Source organism: Martes martes (genome assembly GCF_963455335.1).
Source record: "Martes martes genome assembly, chromosome: 13".
NCBI classification, from domain to species: Eukaryota; Metazoa; Chordata; class Mammalia; order Carnivora; family Mustelidae; genus Martes; species Martes martes.
In genome coordinates, this window is record NC_137901.1 from 92607576 (window position 1) to 92632372 (window position 24797).

Consider the following 24797-nt stretch of genomic DNA (forward strand, 5'->3'; position numbering starts at 1 on the left):
ATGCTCGCCGGCACTTTCCCAGGCAGGTTGGGAGAGGAGACTGCCTGGCCGGAGGCCTTCTCCGTCTGAAGAGAACGGCCTGTGTCATGGGACGGGGACGTCAACAGAGGGGTGCGGGTGGCCGTCCGGCAGCGGCTCCCCGCAATCACGGCCTGCTTTGTGGCGCTGACCGCTCCCACTGATGACTGTTTCCGCCGTCGACCCTTGCCAGCCCCCAGCCCGCCACCTGGGGCGCGCCCTCACCTCCGCCTCGGGACCGACGCAAATCACGACAAGAGGGAAGGCAACGATGAGTTCTGAGTGTTGCTCATCTTTGTTTTCCATGGAATTTATTGAACGGTAGGTTCATATCATTTACTTTTGGTAATAGCTGCATTTCACCACTGGTTCACAAAACTCCTGAAAATGTAAAAATTGCCTCTGGCAGATGGGTCTGGTCCAGCTTGCAGACACCCCTGGAGGGGACAGGGAGGTCAGAGGGCTTGAGAGACCCACGGACGACGGTGGTGGGGCCCCCGCGGCGTGCGTGTCGCCGTGAGTTCGAACAGACAGGGACCTGCACCGATGGGGACGCCCACCTGCCACGGCCCCGCCATGCGGTGACCACAAAGCTGGGCACGACCGTGTCCACAGTGCTGCCCGGCGGGAGCCGCTTCGGCAGGGTGGGGCTCCGGATTGCGTTACGGCCCTGGATCCCCGGGTGGGTCTTCCGGAAAAGGGCTGCTCCCAAGGCAGTCAGGGCTGGATGAGCTCCGTGACCCGGCCGTGCCCCGTGAAGAAGGCGGCTGTGTCCGTCGTGGCAGACAGAGCCCTCCCCTCCCCCCCCACCCCCCAGGGACCCGCGTCCCCAGAGCTGGGTGCCGGCCAGGACCCGACAGCCACCAGGCTTCCAGAACGTGCTTGCCTCCCAGAAGGACGGGAGGTTTGTCGAGAGGCCCCCGTCTTCTGTGACGCTGCAGGGCCACGACCGGCGGCTTTGATGGGACTGTCCGTTTGCCTAACGAATCGTAACACCGTGAGTTTTACACTTTGAGCGGCGACGTGTCCCATTTTAAACCTCGGGCAACCCACTTCACGTGCCAATGGCTGTGACGTGTCTCACCTTCACTTGGAAACTCCTGGATTGTCGTGTTCTCGGGTCTTCGGTGAGAGATGGACTCCGGCCCGCTGTTTGCCTCCACGAGGGTCTTAAAATTGGGGGGAGATGTGAAATAGAGCAGGGCTTCTGGGGACTTGGGTTGGAGCTGGTAGAGTTCTCTGGGGAGAAGCTGGGACTGGCCAGGGATTCCCCGGCAGCGGGAAGCAGGGGACTGGACCCCAGGAAGAAGCAGGGGAGGAGGGGCTGGGGGGGTGCCCAGGGGGCAGGGCACAGGGGGAGGGGTCTGAGATGAGGGAGCGTGAGGCGCAGACTGTGTCTCTGCGAGGCCAGAGAACGGCGAATGCATGACCCACGCACCTCTCTGACCCCAAGCGTGGGTCACAGCCTTCCCCAGAGACTCTGACCCTGAGAGAGGAAGGACAGCTGCGGTCTCAGGGCTGAGACCCCCAGCCCTCCCAGAATGCCCTCGTCTTCGGAAAGAGCCACGGAGGGGGTGACGGTTGTGATGTTTTCCCCTGGGCGGGGCAGCCAGGTGCCCTGTCCCCCCGGAAGGTGGGCTGCTGGCACCAGCAGGACGACGAGAGGTAAGTCCCACATGCCCTCGGCGTGAAGCCCTCTTGTCCAGTAACCCTGGCAGCCGGCTCCAGACGACTCGACAAGAATGGGGAGTCACAGACGGGGCCACAAGTTCTGCCCCTGGGAGACCCCTGAAGGGCATCGGGAACCCACACTGGGGGGACTGGACTGGGCAGTTTGGTTTGCGGAAGCTTGGCATCTGTCTGGGTGAGCCAGGCCAGCCTGGAGGTCCTGCTGCTGGACAGCCCAGGCCTTCCACCCAGAGTTAGGGAGCAGCGAGGTGCCGCTGGCCTCGGGGTGCAGCCAGTAGGAGGTGCTGGTCCTACCAGGGAGCAGCTAGTGTCGGCGCGCACGGAGTCTGATGGGGGACGGGGACAGGCGCAACTGTGTCCAGCTTCCCTCCCAGGGCCCTGCAGTGTCCGCTGCAATCACGGAGCATGGTCCTGCCCGGAGATGACGGTCCTGTCATCTTGGAGCCCCTGGGACAGCCTCTGCGCTCCCGCGCCGGAGCAAGAAGGCTGTGCCTGCCAACGCATGGACACATGTGTGTGCCTATGTGCCAATAAAACTTTATTTATAAAAACAGGCGCAGGGCCGTGGGTCATCATTGGCTGAGCCCTGCCTCAGAGCAGCGAGGGAAGGCTCCTGGCCCCGGGTGAGACACTGGAACAGGGGCCCCGACCCTGGATGACCCAGCAGCTGGGACTCCTACGGACGGGACGAGCTCTGTCCCATCAGCTCCGTGCTGCGCTGGACCGAAGCAGCACAGTCTCCTTGTCTCCCCGGCCGGGGGCGTCGTGGGGATCACTGCGCCACGGCTCCCGGCTCCCGCTCCCCAGCCTCGGCGAGGGCATTGCTCTGCTCTCCTGGGTTTTGCCCTAGATGACCAGGAGAGGGAAGGGGCCACAGTTCTGCCTGGAGCGGACGGGAGCTCGGCCGCCCTCTGAGTTCACGGGGGTCATTTCCGTGAGGGGGGAATGGACAGGGGGCTTCAGCACATGCACAGTTGGCCGTCCCGGCGGCCTGGACAGGAATACCGTAGAAAAGGCACGTGATTTGGAGCTGGAGTTGGCTTCAGGGTCTGTGCTCCTGGAGGAGTGGCCAGTCCCTGGCCTCTGCCTCCGGAGTGCACAGGGAGGCCCCCGCTGTCCCAGGGTCATGGCCTGCGGGCAGCCGAGGCGAGGTCCTGGCCGGGGATGGCGCAGGGCACGGCCGGGGCCCTTTGGGTTCCAGTGGCGCGGTAGGTGGGAGGGGCCTGAGTCCCAGCACCCGGCCCAGCCGGGGAGCCCGCCGCCTTCCCCAGGTGCTCAGGGTCTGCGTCAGGGAGGGGTGTGGGTGGGGGGCTAGGGGTCAGTGCCGCCCGTGCTTGATCCAGTTCCTGATGGTCCACTTCTGCCCCGAACACCTCTGCACCACCAGCCGCAGCCCGAAGTTGGCGTCCTTGGACATTTCCACCTCCAGGCACCTGCCGGTGTCCCGGCTCACGATGGGGCCGCTCTGCGGGGAGGTGCCCCAAGTCAGCATGGACGCCCACGGCTCCCGTCCTGAGAGCATCTCGGGAGTGGGGGTGATGACAAGTCCCACGCAGGTCACTGCACGACCACCCGAGACTCGGGGCATGGTCCCCATCCCTCTGCCCACTTCTGGTTCTTCTGCTCTCCCCAGTTCCTCTGCCTCCTGTCCCTCTGTCCCCTCCTGGTCCTCTGTCCTCAGGCATCTCTATCCTATCACCCATGTCACCCGCCTGCCTTGTTTCTGGGGAGTGACTAACACAAGGGAGACGGGGCCCCTCGGAGGGCTCCCCCGGGTGCTTCCCACCTCCTGTCATGTCCAGTTTGCCCACTGGTCACCCCTGCAGACCCTCTGGTCCCCCAGACTCTGGCCCAAGCCTGAGAGCCCCGGGACGGTACACTGAACATTCTCTGTTCTTTTCCAAACAGGTCCTTCTTGCTGTCTCGACCCCACCCGGGCCTCCTGGGGACCTCTGACCCTTACAGGCCATGCCTGCGTCCGTGACAGCTCGTTCCACAGCCTCTCCTGCAACCAGAAATCCCCAGACCGCAGCGCGGAGGGCTGGGTCGCCCGACAGCGTTTACCTGTCATGAGTCTGCTTGGTGGGACCAATGGCAGAGAGCGTGGGGGGATGAAATTGGGGGACGGAGACAGACACGTCTCCCGGGAGACGCCCGCGGCCCATGGCGGGGAGGGGAGGAGCTCAGGGCGTGGGCTGGATGGTCGGGGGAGGCTGGAAGCGGCTCCCCGGGTCTCAGAGTCCCAAGAGCCTTGCGACAGAGTACCACGGGCGGAGAGTTCTAGACAAGCAGGTCAGACACACAGAGTCCACACCCCAAACGCGGCAATGTGACCTCAGGGACTGAGCAGCTGTGACTGGACGATGAGGTCACATCGGACGGAGCAGGTGGCCCTCCTCCCCTGCGGTTGTCCTCACCAGGGGAGAGATGTGGAGACAGGGAGGGGACACAGCAGGTGGCGGGAGGAGGGACGGGGCCTGGGGAGGCTAGAGAGGCAGAAAGGATCCCCCCGCCCCCAGAGCCCGCAGCCGGAGCACTGCCCTGCAGACACCGGGTTTCACACGGAATTCCCACCGCATGAAGACGGTGAGAGCGTGCATGTCTGTGGTCATTTGCTGCAGCAGCCCCGCGAGACAGCGGGGGATTTCGGACCCAAGTGGGTTTTAGGGAGAGGGGTCGGGTGCTGCTCAGGGCTGGAGGGAGGTGGGGGCTCCAGGCGAGGTCATGCGAGGACGCGTCCTTGGCTAACCCGGGGGGACACACGGGAGGCCATACCACGGAGCATGAGCCGGTGGAGGCAATGTCCGGTCGCCCAGAGAAGGGTGTGTGGTACCGGGATGGGCGCGGTGTGGTGGGGGGGAGCTGAGGGAGGACAGAGGGCAGGAGGGGCTGGGGAGGGGGCCGCCGGCAGGAAGGCCAGCCGCACAGAAGGACAAGCAGGCGGCCGCCCACTGGCGGCCCGGAGCCAGCGGGGCTGGGAGGCGCTGGAGGGCCCCTCCCCGGGCACGGGCGGCACCCTAGGGATCAGCGTGCGGTTCCCACCCAGACGCCGCCCACCCGCCACGGAGGCCGCCCGAGCGTTTGCTCTGGGGCCGGAACTGCTCACCCCTCGTGCCCGCAGCCCCAGGGCCCGGCAGGGACTGGTTCCAGCAGAGCTCAGCCGGCAGCCGCGACAAGGCCGTCTGGGGGTCGCCCACGCCCTGCGCCTTCCATCTAAACCCCGTCCCCGGGGGCCCGAGGAGGCAGGAGCGCGGGGCCGCCGCAGCGCTGTGACCAGACCGGCAGGCCCCCCCCCACGACTGGCCCCGCGGCCCCGCTGACCTGGGTGAAGTCCCACAGCCGCTGCGCGGGCCGGGCCACGTCCTCGCACTTCTTCAGGGAGGGCGCGCGGGTCCTGCCGTCGTCCACCAGGCACTTGGAGTCGGGCAGGAAGGCGGTGGAGCCCAGGGGGCCCAGCTGCAGCAGCCCCTCCGCGCTGTACCGCACCAGCTGAGAGAGGACCATGCGCAGGCCCGGGGTTAGGGACCGGAGGGGCTGGGGCACCCCCGGCCGCCAGCCCGGGCTCTGGAGCTTCCTCGGGGAGGGCTGTGCCCAGGGGGAGGGGGGAGGGTGCACAGGGAGCCCACCTGCAGACGCCCCCCCGACCGCCCTGCTCCCCCGGCCCCTACCGTCCCCCAGGGTCCCCTAGCAGCACTGCCTTAATCTCCTTTCCAGAATTTTCCTCGGACCCCAATTGCTGGAGAGAGAATTTCACACACCCCCTTCGGGTGCCCCCTCACACAGCCAAGAGGCGAGCACTTATTTCCACAAGGAGAGCAGCCCCAAGTCCACGCAAGCCCGGATCCTCCTTCACATTGTTCGCAAAACACCACGGAAAGAACAAGCAAATGCTCGGGAGGAAAACGGGCCCTAGAGGTCCTGCCACTCCAGCTGCGCGGCCTGGGGCAAGTCACGTGACCCCTCCCTGCCTGGGATGCTCGTCTGGAAGCAGGCGGTCCCGAGGGCACCTGCCCGGGGGTGACGGTGGGGATCCAGGGGACACGACCCAGAGGTGCTCAAGAGTAGCGCAGGCTCGTCCACAGCGGGTGTTGCCGCACCCCTCCCCCTCCCGTCCCTCCTCTTCCCTCTGTTCGAGCACGTGTGCGTGCACATGCGTGCACACACGCGCGTGCGGCCAGTGTGTGCACGGTGGATCCCCACCGAAGGCTGGGCACAAGCCGCCACGCTGCCTCCCGCCCTGCACGCCCCGCAGCGGGGACTTGGGGCCTCCAGGAAGGCTGGGGGTCCGCAGTCTCCCCTGGATCTCTGTGGGGAGCGTGGGAGCAGCGAAGTGCCGCCGACTCCCGAGGCTGCGCGTCTGGGTCTCCCGGGGTGCCTGCCCTCAGAACCGGGCGGCCTGCGCGGAGGCCACGTGGGGAGGGTCCGAGGCCCCCTGAGCTGAGGGCCAGCACGACTCGCCGGCCGGGGGAGCGCAGGCCGGGGCTGCTCGAGCCGAGACTGCACGTGTGAGCCCCGTCCAGAGGGGTCTCCCAGGGCACGTGGTGTGCGGCATCTCCCCTCGCACTGCGGGACTCTGGGGGAACCGCAGTCTGCCTGGTCACCTCGCGTGACTGCTCGCTGGGTGTGTTCAGAGGGCCCGACGGGACGGGGCCTCTCATGTGGGCTGCGGCCCCAGAATCGTCCATGGCCTCTGACAAGCCCGGTGGATTTCCTCCCGGAGGCCACGTGTGACTGCGATGGGTGATGGGTGATTCTGTCTTCTCTGTCAATGTGGAAGCCGCCCGGCGGGGGTCCTGGGACGAGGCGCGGGAGGTGGGGGGCACACCCTCCGCCCCAGCCTCACAGGCTGGGTGCTCACGCCCGAGATGCACCGCCGGGCGGGCGGTGTGGCTGGGGCAGCTTCTCGATGCCCCGGCCTGGCACAGGTCCCCGCGGGTTTCCACTGGAGGGACGTGCGTGAGTGAGGCTCAGACCCGCAGAGTGCTTGGAGTGGAGCGAAGATCACTTGGGGGAAAGCCCTTCAGGGCTTAATTTAAGTGACACCAACGCTCCTTCTGGAGAAGTGTTGTCTTTACCAGCCGGGATTCACGGGGACCAGAGTCCTAACCCAGAGCTCTCGGAAAACACACCTGCCCCTGGGCCATCTGGTTCCCCGGGAGGCCTGGCGCCTGGATGTGGGTGTAGACCTTTTTAAAGCCCCCATCCCTGGGGAGGAGCCAGTAAGAACCAGGGCTGACCCTTCTTCTAGGCGGCGCTTCTGGTTCCGTCCACACGGTGGCAAACGCGTTCTTCCCACGCGACCCACCTTGGCCCACACGACGGCCCTGACGGGTTTTCACCCCAGCTGCTGGACAGGGACAGAGGCAAGCAATGTGCCGTGCCTGCCCAGGGCCTGCTGGGCCCCAGACGCCCTGCTCTTAGTACCCCCGGGGCGGGGCCTGCCCGAGGGTCCCCACGCCACCCCAAAAGCCCACTCAGGGCCTGCCACCCCCCTACCTGGGAGGACATCCCGTGGCAGGGGTAGAGGATTGCGCGATCATCGTCTTCTGCTCCCTGGTCCAGGCAGTAGCCGCTGGCTTTGCTGTTTCTCACCTACAGCCAGAAACCGAGGGAGAAACCCCATGGTGGGGGGTCCCCACTCAGGGCAGAGGGCCCAGCTGGGTGGCTTTGCTGTTTCTCACCTACAGCCAGAAACCGAGGGAGAAACCCCATGGTGGGGGGTCCCCACTCAGGGCAGAGGGCCCAGCTGGGTGGCTTTGCTGTTTCTCACCTACAGCCAGAAACCGAGGGAGAAACCCCATGGTGGGGGGTCCCCACTCAGGGCAGAGGGCCCAGCTGGGTGGCCAGCACCTCAGGAAGGTGTGCGCTGTAGTCCCAGCCAGCCAGGACTGTCCGCCCTGGGCACCCCTTCGCGCAGCGTCCTGCTGAGCGCTAGTCCAGGGCCGACGTGCTCGCGGCGGGGCTGGGCTCCCCAGACAGCTGGAGCCCCGAGGGAAGGGAGGCCGCCCCCCCCAGCACAGACCAGGGTGACAGTGTGTGTGGGGGGCACAGCACCCTCTTGCCAGCTTCAAAGAGACCTGTGTGTATAGTCATCACGCGAGGGCTGGTGTGACGTGCGTGTGTCTGTGCAGCTGCTGTCTCCACATCTGCATGTGCGTGCTGTTTGCACTTACACGCATGCACTGTGCCTTCTGAACACAACGGTTTATGTGAGTGTGTCAGTGTGTCTGGTAAAGCAGCACCTGCTCACGGGGCAGCTGGTCTGGACGAGGGTGTCTGCACGTCTCTGTGTGCACAGGCAGGCACCTTTGGGTTTGTGCACACGAGTGAGCTCTATCAGAAACTGTGTGCACACGTAGAATTTCATGTGAACGTGCACTTGTACACACGTGTGTACAGACTCTAATGTATTTGTATGGATCCACATGCACGCATGTGAATACATGGGCACACTCGTGCGTGTATTTGTGCACACCCGTGTGCAAATGCATGTACGTGTCTCTGCATCTACTAGCGTGTGCTTCTGTATGCACATACACGGGTGGGTCTGGGCTCGTCCTCTGCTAGGCGCCAGGTACGCATGAATGTGCCCGTGCCCGTTGCCGTCTATGCCCGGGAGCCCTCATGTGGGTGCAGGTGAGGGTGCGGGCCGTGGGGCCCTCCCGGCGGAGGCGGTACCTCTCCGTACGTGAGGGTGTCGTTGTAGGTCCTCATTTCCGGGTACACGTTCTCCAGGTACCACTTGAAGCTGCGGCATTTCAGCCGCTGGCGCAGGGCCAGCCGCTCAGACACGTCCCCGAAGTCCACCCCTGGGTTCTGTGAGGGGAAAGCGAGGCAGGAAGGGAGCTGGTGTGGAGAAGTGCGCATGATCTAGGTCTCTGCCCAAGACGGCGGGTGGGGGGGAGGCAGGCCCTGGGAGCAGCCCCACCCCTCAGGGTGTGACTAGGGGTGACCTCCCGCCTCCTCGCTCCAGGGACCCTTGGAGGTCCGGGCAAGCTGCTCCGGGTGCTCCGGGGGGGAAGGGCCTGCCTCTCCAGCCTGCCCGCTGTGCCCCGGCCTGGACGGATTGTCCCTGGCTGTGGGCTGGCTCGTCCACAGCCTGCACACACCAAACAAAAGACTCGCCCTTGGCCCACCCCAGGGCAGGGGAGGTGGTGACCTCCAAAGTCTTGGAACGTCCCGCATGGTTAGAGTGTGGTTGTTTACCTGGGGTCTGAGTCAGAGAGTCACGGCTGCAGGGTGATGTATGGGGGGCTTTGGGCCGTGGTGGGCTCTCAGCTTGACTTCTGCAGGGGCTAGAGACTAAGGTCAGCCCTGCGGGAGGCTGGCCGTGTGTGCATGGAGAAATAGAGTCTCGGTGGGCGTCCCTGGTTGGCGACATGCCGTGCGCAGTGTCACACGGCATCACCGTGAGTGGTACGTGCTGTCTGTCCGACCCCCGGGAGTCTGTATCCCTCACTCAACGCAACCCTGAGCACAAGAGCTTTGCTGAGTTCTGGGTCCTTCTAGCCCAATACTGAACCTGAGGTGGCCTTGGGGCCCCTGAGGCTGCAGCAGGCACCAAGCCCTTGGCGGGTGCGAGTGGGCTTGAGCAAGCGCCTTCCCCCGGCCAGTGGGCCAAGGGCTCCCCTATCTGCCGTGGAAGGCGTGCTGCCCTCGGGGGCCCCTCTCCCTCACCCGTGTGGTCGGCGTGGCCACAGAGGAGCCCCTCCCAGCCTTCCCTTGAGTATCGGGTGAGCCATGGGTGTGGAGGGCCCCCAGACGGCCCTGAGGATGTGATGTGGGAGGGCATCTGCTGGGTTCTGGCTCAGAGCCGGTGGCCCCTCCCTGCATGTGGCCTGCACCCGGGCTCCCTTTCGAGTAGTAATGGGCACATTTCGGAATCAGTCCCCTTGGTGGACAATGAGGCTTTACGAGAGATGGTGAGCCCTCCTTCTGTGTCTGATATGTGTGTGCGTGTTTCCATCCAGTCCTCATCGGCTAGAAACTGCCGCATGAGGGGCCCGCTGGTCCCTCCTCAGAGGGACAGTGTGAGCCGGTGGCTCAGCCTGGCGCCCTGGCAGCCTCAGCCAAATGCTGGGCACGCCCCGCCGGGGGTGTGGTGGGCTGGCTTAGGAGGCACAGAGAGAAATGCACAGAACAGACGTGAGGGCTGTTTCTGTGACTTCTGTACGTGTCTGAGGCTCTGCATGTTGACAGGTGAGCGCACGGACACAGGTGCACGCCTGTGCACAGGGTCTGACAAGGCGAGTTCTTACTGGGGCTGACCCAGAAGTCATTTCCAGCACGGGCACAGCGGGCCGGGTGGAGCCTGGCACCCGCCCGTCCCCGGGAAGCAGCATGGGAGTGAGGGCTGGTGGCGGAGCGGGTGCGGGGGGCGGGGGGCACCCCACGCAAGGGGCCGCCTCTCTCAGCACCTGCCCTCATTACTGTCACGGGGGCGGGGAGCCCATCTTTTAGGTTCCCAAGAAAAACCAGAATATGGGCTATCTTTGGGAAATTAGTTGATCACCAAGTAAATCAAAAGCCCAAACAGCAACCCCTAACTAGGTGTGGCTCGAAACTGCATAGCCAAAACCAAAGGCACAGGGAGCACCCCTGGCGTCTGCGGCGGGTGGGGGGTCCACCAGCGGTGGCCATGCACACCCCGGAACGCACGTGGGCCACAGAACGAAAGAAGCGAGGTCGCACACAGACCGACCCTGAGAACCCAGGGCTCAGCAAAGACGCCGGACACAACAGGGGCGACGCTGTAGGGATCCGTCTATGGGACGCGTCCAGAACGGGCACATCCGAAGACAGAGCAGGCTGCTGGCTGCTGAGGCCTGGGAGCGGGCCAACAGGGAGCTAGCCGCTCCTTGCGCACAGCGGCTCTTCCTGGGGTGGTCTTTGGAACCAGGTAGTGTCCACGGCTGTCCGGCTCACCCTGCTCAGTGCCAGGAACCGCGTGCTTTGAAAAGGCCCACGGGGCAGACCTTCCATCACGTGTATCGGCCGCAAAACCCAAGGAGACCCCGCACCACGTGCGGGCTGACCGGCGGGGCGCTGGGGCTGCGTGGCGGGCGCGCTGCCTCGCGCTCAAGTCTGTGGGTGCGTTTCTAGGTGGTGGGGTCGGCACCAAGCGCAGCGAGCGGGGAAGAGCCAACACTCACCTCCAGCATCGGCAGTGCCTTGTACCGGGGAAAGCATCCAGCAAACAGCGCGGGGCACCTAACCGGCTGGGCCCGCGTTCTGGGAGCCCTGTCCTAGACCGGCCCCACTCGGGCAGGGGCAGCGGGGACCCCAGGCTGCCTGCCATGCGCCTGCTCTCTGGCCGGCTCAGCTGTGCCCAGGCCCCAAGCCTTCCAGCTCTCCCAGCCGCTCCGCGCCTGGGCCCCGCCCTCTCTCCCCTAGCCCCGCCCCTCTGCCCTAGGCCCCGCCCTCTCCCCTAGCCCCGCCCCTCTGCCCTAGGCCCCACCCTCTCTCCCCCTAACCCTGCCCCTCTCCCCTAGGCCCCGCCCTCTCTGCCCTAGGCCCCGCCCTCTCCCCATAGGCCCCGCCCCTCTGCCCTAGGCCCCACCCTCTCTCCCCCTAACCCCGCCCCTCTCCCCCTCGGCCCCGCCCTCTCCTGCCAGGCGTACTGTCATAGGGATGTTCCAGGCCATGTACACGTGGGACTTGAAGCTGTCCATCCACACCTCGGCTGCGCGCAGGGCGTTGCGCTTGGCGTAGTAGTCGATGTCATTGTTGTAGGGCTTCTTGGTGCGCTCGATGTGGGCCACGCGGGAGCAGGGCAGCACCTCCATACTCCCGCCACACTGCCACACCTGTGGGGGGAGACCAGGGCGGCTGGGTGGCCCGCGTCCCTGCTCACAGGCCCCAGGACACGGGTTCCAGAAGGCGCCAGCCTGGGCTTGTTCCAAGGAAGACGGCCCAAGAGGAGCTGTCCGGGGCCTCAGGCTGGGTGCCCCAGAGCCTGGGCACAGGGCTGCCACCCCGCTGGGTTTCCTACCCAGTTCCATCCCCCACCCCAGCCCCAGGCCTGCTAGGTGCAGGGGGCCTGGTCCCAGGGGGCTTACACACCAGCAGCTGCCCCCTGCCGGGGGCGGGGGGGGGGGGACAAACCCGCAGTCTAGTTTGAAAGGAGCGCGCCAAACTCGCCGCACACCTCAATGCAGCTCTCACCACACAGAACCCTGCCTCGAGCACCCTTACAGCTGCTTCCTTGACCACAAAACCCCCTAAAGAGCCTCACCCATGATGCCCTTGACACGGGCCCTCGTCTGTCTTGTCTCAGCGCGCTGCCCGACCTCCCTGACGCCTTTCCAGGCTGCCTCTCCTCACTACAGAGCCCGGTCCTTGCTCAGGCACAATGACAGCAGATCCCTGCCTCCTCCCTCGCCTGACGTCGCCTTCAGGAAGTGGAGGAAAGAGGGGGAACCCCACAGCTGAGGACTGGGGCCCCTCCTGATGTCACCCACAGCCGGAACGTGTCACGTCTGGGCAGGTCGGATGCCCACATGTCGGGGGCAGGCTATGGGGTCCTCACGGTCTGGGCTTGCAGAGACACGAATTCCCAGCACGCAGTCACCACCGTCTCTCCCTGCTGGGCCGCCAGCCTGCCCGCACCGCCCCTCTGCAGCCCGTGAAGAGCCCAGGGCACAGCTCCTTCATGATGCTGGTGCAGACCCTGCCCCTGGGACAAGGGCGCGGGCTCAACTTTGCTTCTTTGTGTTGAGCGACGGGCTGAGAGGCACTGGGTCCCGCTTCCACGGCCTGGTGCCGGGAGGACGTGGAGGGGGGCACTTACACCACTTCCGCTCACAAGCCTCCGGCTGGACTGCCAGGATGCTGGGAACACAGGTGCACATGCGGTGAGCCAGGAATCGTCCAGAAGTCCAGCATGGAGGTGTAGGGACAGTGCCGTGCTTCCTGCACACTCCTACGGCGGCCGCGGCCTCCCTCCATCTCTGGAGGGACCACCACGCCCCAGCTGCTGTTCCTGCCGCTGGCCCTGTGCTCCCATGGCTCCCAGGGCTCTCCAGCCTCACCGCTCTCTCTCCCCCCCCATGGCCCCAGGGCCTGTGCACCTGCTCTGCCCTCTGGGGGCATGCCCTCCCTGATTTCTGTGCCAGGCTGCCCACAAGCCTTTGCTCAGATGCCAACCTTCATGGTGCCCTCCTCACCCTCCCGTCTGAAGCTGCAGCCCCTCGGGGCTCCTGGCTCCCCTGGTCTGTCCTTCCCACTAATGTGTGAGCTCCAGGACCACCGCCCCACCTGCCACTCTCAGAAAACAACTTGTACCACGGCCGGGGCTCAGGGAATGGTTGTTCAATGAATGAATGCATTCCCTCTTAGGAATTGGCTAGCAACTGCCAGCCCTGTGCTGCCCAACAGAATCCCACAGGACCTGGGCGGTCAGGTATGGTAGCCACAGCCATACGTGGCCACTGCGCCCACGTGGCTGGCGTGGCCGAGGAGCCGGTGTCTTTATTTTATCAGATGTTAATCAATTTGGAATTGTTTTACGCAGCCGCATGCGGCTAGCGCAGCCATGGGACGGGATGGCTGGAAGGACCTTGCCGCATCTGGCTCAGTGGCTTTAAGCTTTAGTCATGTGAGGACGGCTCGTGTGGGCTTTTTGGGGGAGTTCAGGGCCCTTCAGCTCCCCACGACTTTGTTGGGTGAAACTGGTCTCGGAGGGAGGGAAGGGTGCCGTGGCAGGGCACTGTGTGGCCCCCAAGCCAGGACACAGTGTGCAGGAAGTGAGCAGGCGAGCTCAGTCTGGGGATTCTGGGCATGACCCCGTGGGCAACTTCTGTGGGGGACAGGAGGAGGTAGGGTCGGTGGGGGCATTTCTATGTGGAGGTGTGGGATCACAGCTCCAGACCCTGACTCAAGTTGCATGTTCCCGTCCCCCTGCGGCTAGAGGGGACCTGCCAGACCGTTCTGGCCTTTGAGATGAGGCAGGGCTTTTAGGGAGGCTATGGTTTGTGGACGAGAGGTCCAGGGGGTGGCAGCCGTCTCGTGGCCATGAGGCAGCCCACACGAGGCTCGAGGTCTATACACCAAGGGTGGCCAATGGAAAGTTAGAGCCTATCAGCTGTGAGCTTTGTGAGAGGCCTGGATCCCCACCCGGTCCAGCCTCCCACAGCGGGTTTTCTGTCCCTACGTTCCCAACGCAGGAAGCTGGACTAGGACGTGCTGCTGGGAGGTGCCATGGGGGTTGATGTCGTTCTCATTACCGAGGTACTGTGCGGTCATGAGACAGGTCCTAGGTCACACGGCAGCTTCATGAGCGGAGGGGGGACAGGGAGCAGGAATTGTTGTGTGACCCCCAAAGCTGCCTCTTCACCCAGAACGGAGGGGCAGAGTCGCAGGGGCTGGATGTGACCGTCACACCCATCTCGCGCCTCAGCCGCTAATTACCTCAATCAGCTTGCTTAATTGGCACCCAAACAGAAACAGCAAACACGAGGGGAGGACCAGGTGTCAGGCCTGCCGGCAGCTGCTCGGGGGCGGGGGACGCCCTCGGCACCCCCAGATCAGAGCTCCTCTGACGTCGAGCCCGCGTCTGATGGAAGGTTCCAGAGCTGTCCTCCGCCCTTGCAGGCGAGACCTACTGCTTAAAAGCCCGGAAACTGTGAAGCACAGATACCAGGGAACGGGGCTCAGATGGGCCCCGCTGCCACCGTCGGGTGGCGTGAGCCTGCAGGGCTGGGACGGAGCCCCACGGGGGCCTGGCCGTCGCAGTGTCCGCGCCTCGGGACACATGCAGCACCGGAAGCAAGGGGCCTTGTCTCCTGCTTGGTTCTCTGTTCTCTCCGCGCCCCTGTGATCAAAATGACACTTGTGGAGGCCGCCGCTATCCGAAGGCCAGGGCTTCCTGCGCCGGCGCGGAGAGGGAGGATGGGGACCGCGGCGTGGCTCTGCTCTGGCCTGTAGGGCGCCGGGAGGAGGCTGTGCCCGCCGTCTTCTTTATGGAGATGATTTCTGGACCCTGACTTCATTTAATTTGCACTCGGCCGCCCCACAGCCAGGAGCGTGGCACCCGCCCCTCAGTGATCCTGTACTTCTCAGGGAGCCCTGTCCGTCCTCACCTGCCCTGAGCTGACCCGAGAAGGGACACCTCGGCCCAAGCTCAAAGAGCGGGGCCTCCGGAGAGCTGCTGTCGGCCAGCCAGGGACAGGAGCCCCAGACGTTGCTAGCCATCAGAATCTGTGGGAGGAATTCAGAATCCTGTAGTCCAAGCCTCACAGCTGATCGACCGCATCAGGCACACCCACACTCACACACGCACTCACATGCACACAGGTGCACACTCACCCCTCCCGGTCCTTCCTGTGTCTGTCTCAGCCCCAGCGGGAGCAGCCCTTCTGCCCCGCAGAGTGGACACTCAGGGGGCCACCAGGGCCTCTGCATTCTCCGGGCGGCATGGGAGCCCTGGCCCAGTGCACTTGCCTCCGGGAACAGAGGCCACCCCATATAACAGCACGGCGGCAGGGGGGAGGCCCGAGTTAGGAGATCGGGGCCTCCTTGGAGACCTGTGACTCTCGAGGCCTCCCGAGCTGGCCCTGTGCAGCATCGCTGTGGTCTCAGCAGGGGGCAAGGCGGTAGGGGTCCCGACGGCCCCTCCCATGACTGACAGTGGCCCCCACAGGCCTCACCACCTCTCCAGGAAGACCTGGTTGGAAATGCTGGTCACAGGCAACCAGCGCTGGCCAGACTGAACTCCTAGGGGTACAGTGGGAGGGGGTCCGTGGGAGGGGGAGTCCACGGGAGGGGGGTCCCTGGGAAGAGCAGTTGGTGTTGAAGCCGGGTCGGGGGGCAGAGCAGCTCCTGGATACTCAGAGCAGCCTGGGCCTGAGAGCAGCACAGTCGGTCAGGCCCCCGGGTCTCCTCCATCAGAATCTGCACTGTGACCGTGCAGAGAGCAGCAGGCAGCGGTCCAGCCCATGGCGATGGCGCTTGGGAGGAAATGCCACACAACGGCACTGGGGTTTATAGACCCAGGTGGGCCCAGCACCTCCCCAGCCTCTGTGACAGAACGGAAGTCATTAGGCCTCATCCGCGACCTGCCCAAGAGCCTCACCTCTTTCTCAGAGGATGTGCAGGTGACACAGAAGGGGCTTTCAGGGAGAAAACCCGTCCCTTGCTCTGGGCTGCATCATAGTGTGTGCAGATACACTCAGCGTCCAAACCAAACCTGGGCGGAGTGCGTCTCCGTACGCCCTGATGTGAGCTCAGGTAGGAAGCCCTTTGCGAGCCCTCAGCTCTGGTGACACTGTTTCTTTGGTAGCTGCCTTGACTGAGAGCGTGCCATAAACCCTCCTAAGGACACGTCTTTCCCCACGTTCTTCCCCCACCTGTCCCTCCCCCAATCACCCACCCATCCATCCATCCACTTCCCGTCCTCCCAGTACCCCCCATCTATCCATCTACCCATCCGTCCATCCGTCCGTCCACCTGTCCGTCCATTCATCCATTATCTACCCACCATTTACCACCCACCCATCCATCTGCACTGGTCCAAACAACCAGGCCGGGTATCTGGGTATGGTGCACGGCTGTGCATGAAGACGGCACTACCAAGCAGAGAGGTAAGCAAGCTCCGCCTCCCAGCCCAGACCTCCCGGCCAAAGGCTGGAAGTGGGAGGAACAAGGCATCCGGCCCCACAGGACATCTCACCGGTGCAAAGCCACCAGATGCCCGGCCGCCATCTTCCTTTTGGTCGTGTGGAAACTTCCCCTCCAACAACCAACCGTGGCCTCATACTCAGGAGAAAACTGTGTGTATGATTTCTGCAGATTTTGCATCTGACTCTAATTCTAAAAATTTACAATCTGCTCGATGTCCTTACAGCGTGGGCCCAACCCAGCCACGGGCTGATGCCTGCCCCTCGTCACCAGGACCCTGAGTCTGCAGGAGCAATCCAGCTTCAGGGACGATGGACAAGTCCCATCTCCCAGGGCCCAGCTGGGCTCAATCCACCCATTTTTGACAAGAAAACGCCTCTCTCGGGTTGATCTGTGCATACACACACATGCCCAACACAGGCGCTCCCGAGTCCCGATCCCGGCGCCAGACCCCAGAAGCTTCCGAGCTGGGTCTTCATTCCAAGCTCCCGCCACTTGTTTCCCCGACGTGTCCAACACCCCAAACAAACAAGAAGTTTAAAAAAAAAATGGTTGCTTCGCTTCCAAATGGGTGGCTCTTAAAGCGTGACCCCCAGGCCGGCAGGAGCAGCCTTGCCTGGGGCGCTCTGGAGATGGGGGTGGTCGCCGCTGCAGACCTCCGAATCGGACACTCTGGGGTGGGCCCGGGCCGGCGGGCTGCGTCTTAACAAGGCCTCCGGGGGATTCTGATGTTCGTGGAGTTTGGGGGCAGCTGCGCTAAGTGCCTCCCTCCCCTCTGTCTGCCCTCTGGGCACCCTGAGTGTTGGGCACGGTCCTCTGTCCCACGGACACTTCCTAGGATGGGGCTGCGTGTCCTCGCACGTTCTGTCCTCCAGCGGGGGTGAGGCCGTGCCTCCCGGGTCACGCCCCCGCACCGGCCCAAGTCCGAGCCCCCTGGAGCTGGATGAAACAATGGAGGAGGTAGGGAGAACCCCGCGGATGTGGAGCTCTTCCCTGCCTCTCCCGAACACACGGAAACGGTGGCCACATTATTTAAAAGTTAAAAGCACATACGGCTCCCCGCCCCGCGGAAGGAGCGAGGATGGCTGGTGAGCGGGGGCTGGGGCTGTGGGGTGCGGGCGCCTGAGCCTCCCAGACGGCCAGGGACCGAGTGCGGGGCCCCGCGTGAGGCCTGGGGCTGGGCTGGGCGCCCCGACCGTGACCACACGCTGCTCCCCGGCCGCAGCCAGACACGGTGAGACAAGAGGAAGCAGAGACGCACGGCCCCGGGAACCAGCAGACTCGTGCGACAGCCGGCCGCGGGTCTCGGGGCGAAAGCCAAGCTACTCGGCTTCGAGCCGGGAAGCCGGCACCAGTAATCCAAGACTTCCACGCAAGGATGGGGTCGCGATGCCCTCGAGCGCCGGGATCTCACAGACGTGCCGAACGCACAAGGAGAGCCCAAGCCCAGAGGAGTCAGCCCCCAACCCCAGATGGGGCTCACGGAGGAGAGGGAACTGGCAGAGGGGGACGTGCGCAGACCGTGAGGACGTCCAGAGAGGGTGGAAGGGGGGAGAAGCAGCTATGGAGAGAGGAGAGCATGAGTCAAAACACACAGTCTACGAGCGGCCGCAGGTGACCAACAGGGACGCACGTGCCGCACACATGAAACACGCCTCAGTGCAACGGAAACGGGGGGCTTGCGCAGTCATCTGGACGCGGCTGAAGAGATCTCTTGTTCCCTGGACGTGGGGCCGAGGCGAACACCCTGGACGCGGGACCCAACAGGGCGGGGACGGCCCGCCAGCTATGCGGCTGGACCCCCGGGCCACGAGGTCACGTGCCAGGAACCCCGACGTTCTCCGGATTTGTGAAAAGACATCGGCTGTGGTTAACGGCGTCTACCAGGACCCGAGGAGAAGACAGGGCAAGGAATGCACGGGCGCGAGGGGGTCGGGGACCCAGACGGTCCCCTGGCCACTCCTGGTGGTGTGCTGACTGCCGGCAAGCTCGAGGGGTCCACAGAGAGAGCCACGGAGGCCCGGCGTTGGTAACGCCCACGTGAAAGAGAGAACATAAGAGCAGAGCCACGAAAACTCTGCGGCGATGACAGGGAAGGACGTACTCGCCGGTACCACCTGACCCACGATGCGGGAGCGAGGGGACAGGTGTGCGTGCCCCGATGGCACTGGGGTTGTGCAAAGGTGGCCCTGCCCGGCGGCGGGGAAGGGTGGCGTATTTGATTAGTGCAGCGAGAAGCCCGGGGCTGCTATTTTCAAACAACAGAAGGAAAGATCACAACCTTGCTTGGATAGAACGTCCATCCCACGTGGATTCAAGCCTTTACTGTGCAGAAGGGACAGCAGGTATCAGAAGGAGCTGCGGCCGAGCGGCTGCTCAGACAGGCCTCTCTGAGTGGGACGGCGAAGGCGCTGAGGATGGGGGACACGCGTGCCAACATGGTCTCTGTCTGCGAGAGGCCAGCGGCACAAGGGACAAACGGGACAGCACCTGCATCACCCCGCACGGGGCCAGTGTCCCTAAAATCAACTGGAAACAAGGAACGCCATCAGAACCCACTGGCAAAGGAAGAAAAACATACGGTCAACACACGTATGAAAAATGTCCGTGCTCATTAGCTAGTGAAAAATACAAATTAAGCGAACAAAGACGTTTCCTCTGTGGCTGCCATCTTGGCAAAAAAAGGAACAATATTTAATTCATTAGAGCCGCGTCCTATTCAGGCCTGGAGACTCTCTCCCTCACGCGCCATGGCTGAGAAGACGTGTACAGAGACCACACAGACACACACTCACGGGCCCACACACAGGGCAGTGGCGACAGGACGGGGATTTGGGAAGAGCTATCAAATGCCCTGAAAATGGGCATTCCGTCCGGCAGTGATCCCGTCTCCACACGTCCGTCCTGGGGGAGCAGCTGAGCCGTGAAGCGGACACCGGGCACTGACTTCTGTGCGGCACAAGGTAGCAGAGCCCGCGGACAGTCTGGAGAGCGCGCGTGAAGCCCGGGGGCCCTGGGTGGTGAGCCCGGCGCTGTCCCAGGCCTGCAGCTACGACGGCGTCCGGGGGCGGCATTCCCGCGTGTGCACGCGCATCGAGGGGCGGCGTTCCTGTGTGTGCACGCGCATCGGGGGGGCTACGTTCCCACGTGCGCGCGCGCACCCACAGGCAACACTCCCACATACGTAAACCATCTCAAAGGACGTGCCTCTGGGCGCTGGCAGGGAACTACCGTGACTTTCCTTCTGTCCTGGTTTGCTTACTTCAGGGTTTTTCTAACTAGAGCTGGTTTTCTGAAGGAGAGGGAACTGGTGTTCAGAAATGCGCCGTGTGGGGCACCTGGGTGGCTCAGTGGCTTAAAGCCTCTGCCTTTGGCTCAGGTCGTGATCCCAGGGTTCTGGGATCGAGTCCCACATCGGGCTCTCTGCTCAGCGGGGAGCCTGCTTCCTCCTCTCTCTCTCTCTGCCTGCCTCTCTGCCTACTTGTGATCTCTATCTGTCAAATAAATACATTAATTAAAAAAAAAAAAGAAATACACCGTATGTCATCATTGTTACAGTTACTGTGAGTCCTCATTCAGGCGCTGTGAGCTTCCGTTTCACCAAATCCGTGCCAGCCCTGGAGGGCGGCGCACCTGCCTGCGACAGATGGAGAAACGAAGCTCAGAGAGAGGGCGGCTGGCTGGCCGGCAGAGGGCTCTCTGAAGGGTTTTTCCACCGAGACGTCCAAGTGGATGGAGGTGCTCCCCTGGCCCAGAGGTCTGACCCTCTGCTCAGGGGGACCAGGCAGGCAGCGGGGAGTGGACCGTGGACCGTGTCCCGTGGACTGTGGGGAGCAGGAAGGCACCCTCGCTGTGCTAGGCAGACCCACCACTTGCAACTAGAGCAAGCCCTTCCTGAAAGCCGCTAGAGCAGGACTTCACCGTCAGCTCCCCACACTCCCCTGTGCCCGCTGCCCACGGAGGGGCATCCAGGACTGGCCCCAAGCGCTCCCTGCACCCCTCTGACATCCATTGGCAGTGTGGTCACACATCCCCTGAGCCCTCCTGGAGTGACCGCACCACTCCGCCGCTCTGGCGAGACAGGAGCACATCTAACTCCCCTCTGGGATGACAAGGAAAGGCCTGCCACCCAGCCCCCAGGGGTTTGACGCCCATGTCCCACTGAAAAGGCCGGGTCTGAAGGCGCGGTGACGCCCCCAGCACTGTGAAGACTTTCCCGTAACACTCGGAGAAGCAGCGAGTCCAGGAGTCTCCAAATAGGCAACGATTTCCAGCTTGCCTTCTGCCGATGGCTCTCCCAGCCGGGACACACACCACTTGGTTTTGGCTTGAACTTTATTAGCCTAATGGAGGCTATGGATTCATCTCCCCTAATGGCCTCGTGGACTCTCACGTTAGGGGAGGAACTGCTGGCATTTCTACAATCACAGAAGGGGAACGTGGCCCTAGGACCACAGAATTACTCCGAGTGGGCTGTGCTCCATGGCCACCTTGCCAAGGACGGACCAGAAGCAGCGTGGCTGCAAGGTGCCTCTGCGCGGGAAGGCAGGAGAAAGACCACGGGGTCGTGGGGCTGCCTGAGGTCTCTGCCATGAGGGCCACGTGCCTGCCAGGCACGCTCCTGCCTCAGGGCCTTTGCACATGCCATCCCTCAGTTGGGAACGCCTTTCCCCTTAGCTGCCTGGCTTGCTTCCTCTCCTCCTTCACACCTGCTCAGATGTGGCGTTCCTGCCCGGACTATCCCATGTAAACCAACGACTGGCCGTCCCTCCCCTGCCTGTGTTTTTCCACAGGTGCCACACGCAGCATGGCATGCACTGGATACACAGGCCTCAGGCGAGCAGAGACCCTGCGGAATCCCTAGCACCTGGGACTGCGTGGGAGACACCCATAAGAAATCGTTCCACTGAAGGACAGCTCGCTTTCCCTCGACGTGTCCCCACCCCAGGCTCTGGCGTCCTTCAGGTCACAGAGAGGCCCTCTCCCTCCCAAGTGATTCCTGTGTTCACTCACAAGGGCATGGGACACGGACTTACAGGGTCACCCGCAGCAGCCAATAGGCAGCGAACGAGACAGGCGCAGCCTGGCCTTCCCGGACTTAGTCCTAGTCCAGCGGGGCGGGCCGGGGGAGGTGTCAGCGAGGGGCCACGGAGAGAGCTATGTCGTGGGAGGAACACGCTGTGGGGCCGAGAGCTGGGTTTGGAAGCAGCAGGGCTGGAAGGGAACCCGCCAGAGAAGGGCCGGCCGGGCTTGGCTGCAGGAGAGGAGGCCAGGCAGGTGACCGTGCGCCGAGGCGGGCGGGTGTCGGGTGGGGAGGCTGTGGGTCCCACGGATCATGAGGGGGAGTTTGGGCTCCGTTCTCGGGGCGTGGGGAGCCCTGGGGCTCTGAGGGCTTGTGCAGGGAGCAGATAAGGGGGACGGGGTGAGGCTTTCACAGACCCCCGCTCCCAGCCGTCGGCATGTCTACGGGGACAGTGGCAGGTTCCTGCTCTGGGGACACAGAGGGAGTGTGCTGGTCACCCTGCCCTCGCCCCTCTGTGCCCGTCTCAGGCCCATGGTGGGTGGTTTGTGAGCAGACCTTGCTCTAAACCTGGGGACAGGGCCGGGGCCTCGGGCTGGTGGCGGGTGCAGGTGAGCGGCTGTCCTGACACCTGACACCACCAGGACACACTGGTGTCCTGACACCACCACCAGCCGATGGCATCTGCTGCGTCCCAGCTGGGGAGGTGCTGCGGCGGGCGTGACTGCGGGCCCCTGCGGCAGGCCTGCCCGCACCCGCGTCTTCCCCGCTGGCTCACGTCATACTTATAATCTACCGCGTCCTGCTGGGATGATCCGGTTCCCTGGGAAGCTACCTCGAACCCCACAGCAACAGAGGTAAAGAGGAACATGTATGAACGCACCCGTCCACGTGGTTTCTATGTGTAAACGACTTAACACACGTGAAGCAGTGCTGTGTGAGCGCGTCCACCTCTAGCATCTACACCGGCGCCTGCTCGTGCGTCTACACTGTACTCGTATCTGTATCCGCATCGCGTCCACGCCACGCCGCCTCCCTCTGCAAACCGGACCGAGGACCCCTGGCAGTGCCGGCCCCAGAGCCCTCCCCACACCCACAGGACCTGCACGGCCCCGAGTCCAGAGCCCACCGTGCAAAGTGGACACCGAGGTGGGGGATGTCCCGGTCCCACCCGAGGTCACAGCGCCGGGGTCCGAGCACAGCCGGGCACGGGGGTCTCCTCGTGCTGACACCCCTCTTCAAACATCCCACAGGGCTCCTGTCTCTGCTAACGCCCGCCTCCCATGCCCCGTCGGCCACCCAGGTGAGACCCGTCCTTCCCCCACCTCCCAACACCAAAACCAGCAGCGGCTGCTGGCTGTCACCTAAGGGCCGGGGGTACTCCGCCCTTCTCTGTCACCCCCATGTCCTTGCATTTCCACGCATCAACCCCACTTCTGGACGTCACAGTGCAGACGCCCCTCCCCGCGGTCACCACATGTAGCCTCTGCTGGGTGCCACCTTCCCAGCGGGGTGTCCCCGTGCCATGGTTCCCCGACACGCAGCACTTCGCCTGTCCTCCGGGAGACCCTCCCTCATGGGACGCAGCTCCTTCCCCGTTCTCTGACCTGCCGGATTCTCAGGGAGGACGTGCTGTCTCGGTGACATCCAGGGACAGCTCCTCCCCGCCCTCCGGCCAGGCTCTGCTCAGCTCTGTCGGTCTCCCAGGGGTCGTTATCCGTGCAGGACCTGGTTCCTGGCATCGTGGACCCCTGGTCTTGGGAGAACCACATCACACCAGTGTGGGGAGCTCAGCCTGCCCTCCCTGCTTCCTCTGGGGATGGGTTTGTCCACCTCCCCCGCCCCTGTGTGTCCTCACGCCTGGACCTCTCTGCTCTGTTTCTCCCTTCCTGTCCTGTCCCCCAGGCCAGCTTCTGACCGACCCCACAGGCCCCTCTGAAGCCACAGCCCCTGCCCGGCCTCCTCCCACCACAGACTGATATTCCCTGCCTGGCCCACTGGGCTGGCTTGACCCCCCTCTACCCCCCGGGGAGGACCCTGGAGGGGGCTCTGTTCTGAGCAGAAGGGGGTCCTCAGGGTTGCACAGACCCTCCTGCCCTCAGCCCAGCTGGGCTTGCCTTGGAAGGAGAGAGGGGAGCAGGAAGTACTAGGAGCTTCCCGCCGGCCCTGCATGGAAAACTTGCGGTCCCTGCAACGCTAGCTGGATGGGGTCTCCCCAGCGCTGTCCCCCGCCCTGCCTCTCCCCAGGCTCCCACTCCCCCTACCCAGCCGGAGCCGCAGGGGACAGCCGCAGCCCAGCTCCCCGGCCCCCTTGGAGTCTGCTGCGCGTGCCGACAGCTCCTAGGACCCCCGTGTGCACATGCAGACCCGCGGCGGCCTCCCCGGGGCTCCCAGCCCGGAGCACGGCCCACACTGAGCTCGCCCCTCATGCGAGGATGGGGGTCATTAGTGAAGGATGCGTGTTCGATGACCAGCGCAGTCGAGAAAAGTCAGCGCACTGAGGAACCTGCCGGCGTAGCCTCCTGCTTCTGTTTCTAACATGCATGATTGAAGGTTGACTCTAAATTTTCTATTTAAAATTAGTCTGTGTCAGAGAATTAAAGAGAATGGCAAACATTTCTGAAATGCTTCGGAGAATCTGAGGTTTGGTAGACGTTCCAGGGATCAGATACGCTAGAACTTTCCAAGCACCTGGGGTGGGGTGGGGGGTTCTGCTGTGATATCAGACCTTCAAAGGGCTCAAGCAGGAGAGTAAACAGATTATATCTGTAAGTGTCATTTTAAAAGATTCAAGGGAATTTAATTAACTCGAGGCAGAAATGGAACTGATTGTTGTTTAACGGCATTTAATCTGTTCAACCCGAGTTAATCAAACATTAATCAGAGGGAAAGGGGAGGTGAGTGTTCTTACCGGATTAGATTTATAACTGTAATCATCGGCCGAGGTTTAACTTAAAAGCTTAGAGCAAATAGGTTTAGAAACGTGTGACTGGTACAGACTGGGTGGCAAGTTTTCGAGCCCAGCCTTGTCTCCGCGAGTAAAGACTCCAGAAGCAAAGGCAAACGGCGCCTCCCAGAAGCCCAAACCAGCCAGAGTGCAGCCCACCCAGCCCCAGCCAGGCCTCCCACCCCGGCTCTGCTCCTGGGCATTGGCAGGGTGCCGGCGCCCCGCTCCCCACTGGGTGTGACCCTCTGGGGTGGAGCCCGGGGTCGGCGTTTTAAGGAAGCCTCTGGCGGCTGGAGGTGCAGCCCGGGCCCCCGCCCCTGCCCACCGACAGCCGTCCAGTCGTCCGGTCCCCGAGTCAGAGTCGCAGACCCCCGAGGACCTCCTGTCCCGGCTAGGCCCCAAGTGAAGTTTAGAGAAGCGCGGCCGCCGGGCTGTGGCTTCACGGCACCAAGCACGGCGGTTCCCGAGACAGACACCGTGGCCCGTGAGAGGGACCCGGTTCCCAAG

At 63.7% G+C, this 24797-nt stretch overlaps 1 protein-coding gene across 1 annotated transcript in view; it reads right to left on the bottom strand.

Annotated features, from left to right (window-relative positions):
- Nucleotides 1–3025: 3025 nt before the first annotated feature.
- The window catches only part of GALNT9 (polypeptide N-acetylgalactosaminyltransferase 9), a gene marked incomplete at both ends in the record, with an annotated part of 71608 nt that continues 49836 nt past the window's right edge, over nucleotides 3026–24797 (bottom strand). The window contains 5 exons of the mRNA XM_080821244.1: nucleotides 3026–3172; nucleotides 5029–5196; nucleotides 7204–7299; nucleotides 8386–8523; nucleotides 11328–11513. Coding sequence (XP_080677370.1) covers nucleotides 3026–3172; nucleotides 5029–5196; nucleotides 7204–7299; nucleotides 8386–8523; nucleotides 11328–11513 — 735 coding nt within the window. The remainder of the gene's footprint in view (nucleotides 3173–5028; nucleotides 5197–7203; nucleotides 7300–8385; nucleotides 8524–11327; nucleotides 11514–24797) is intronic.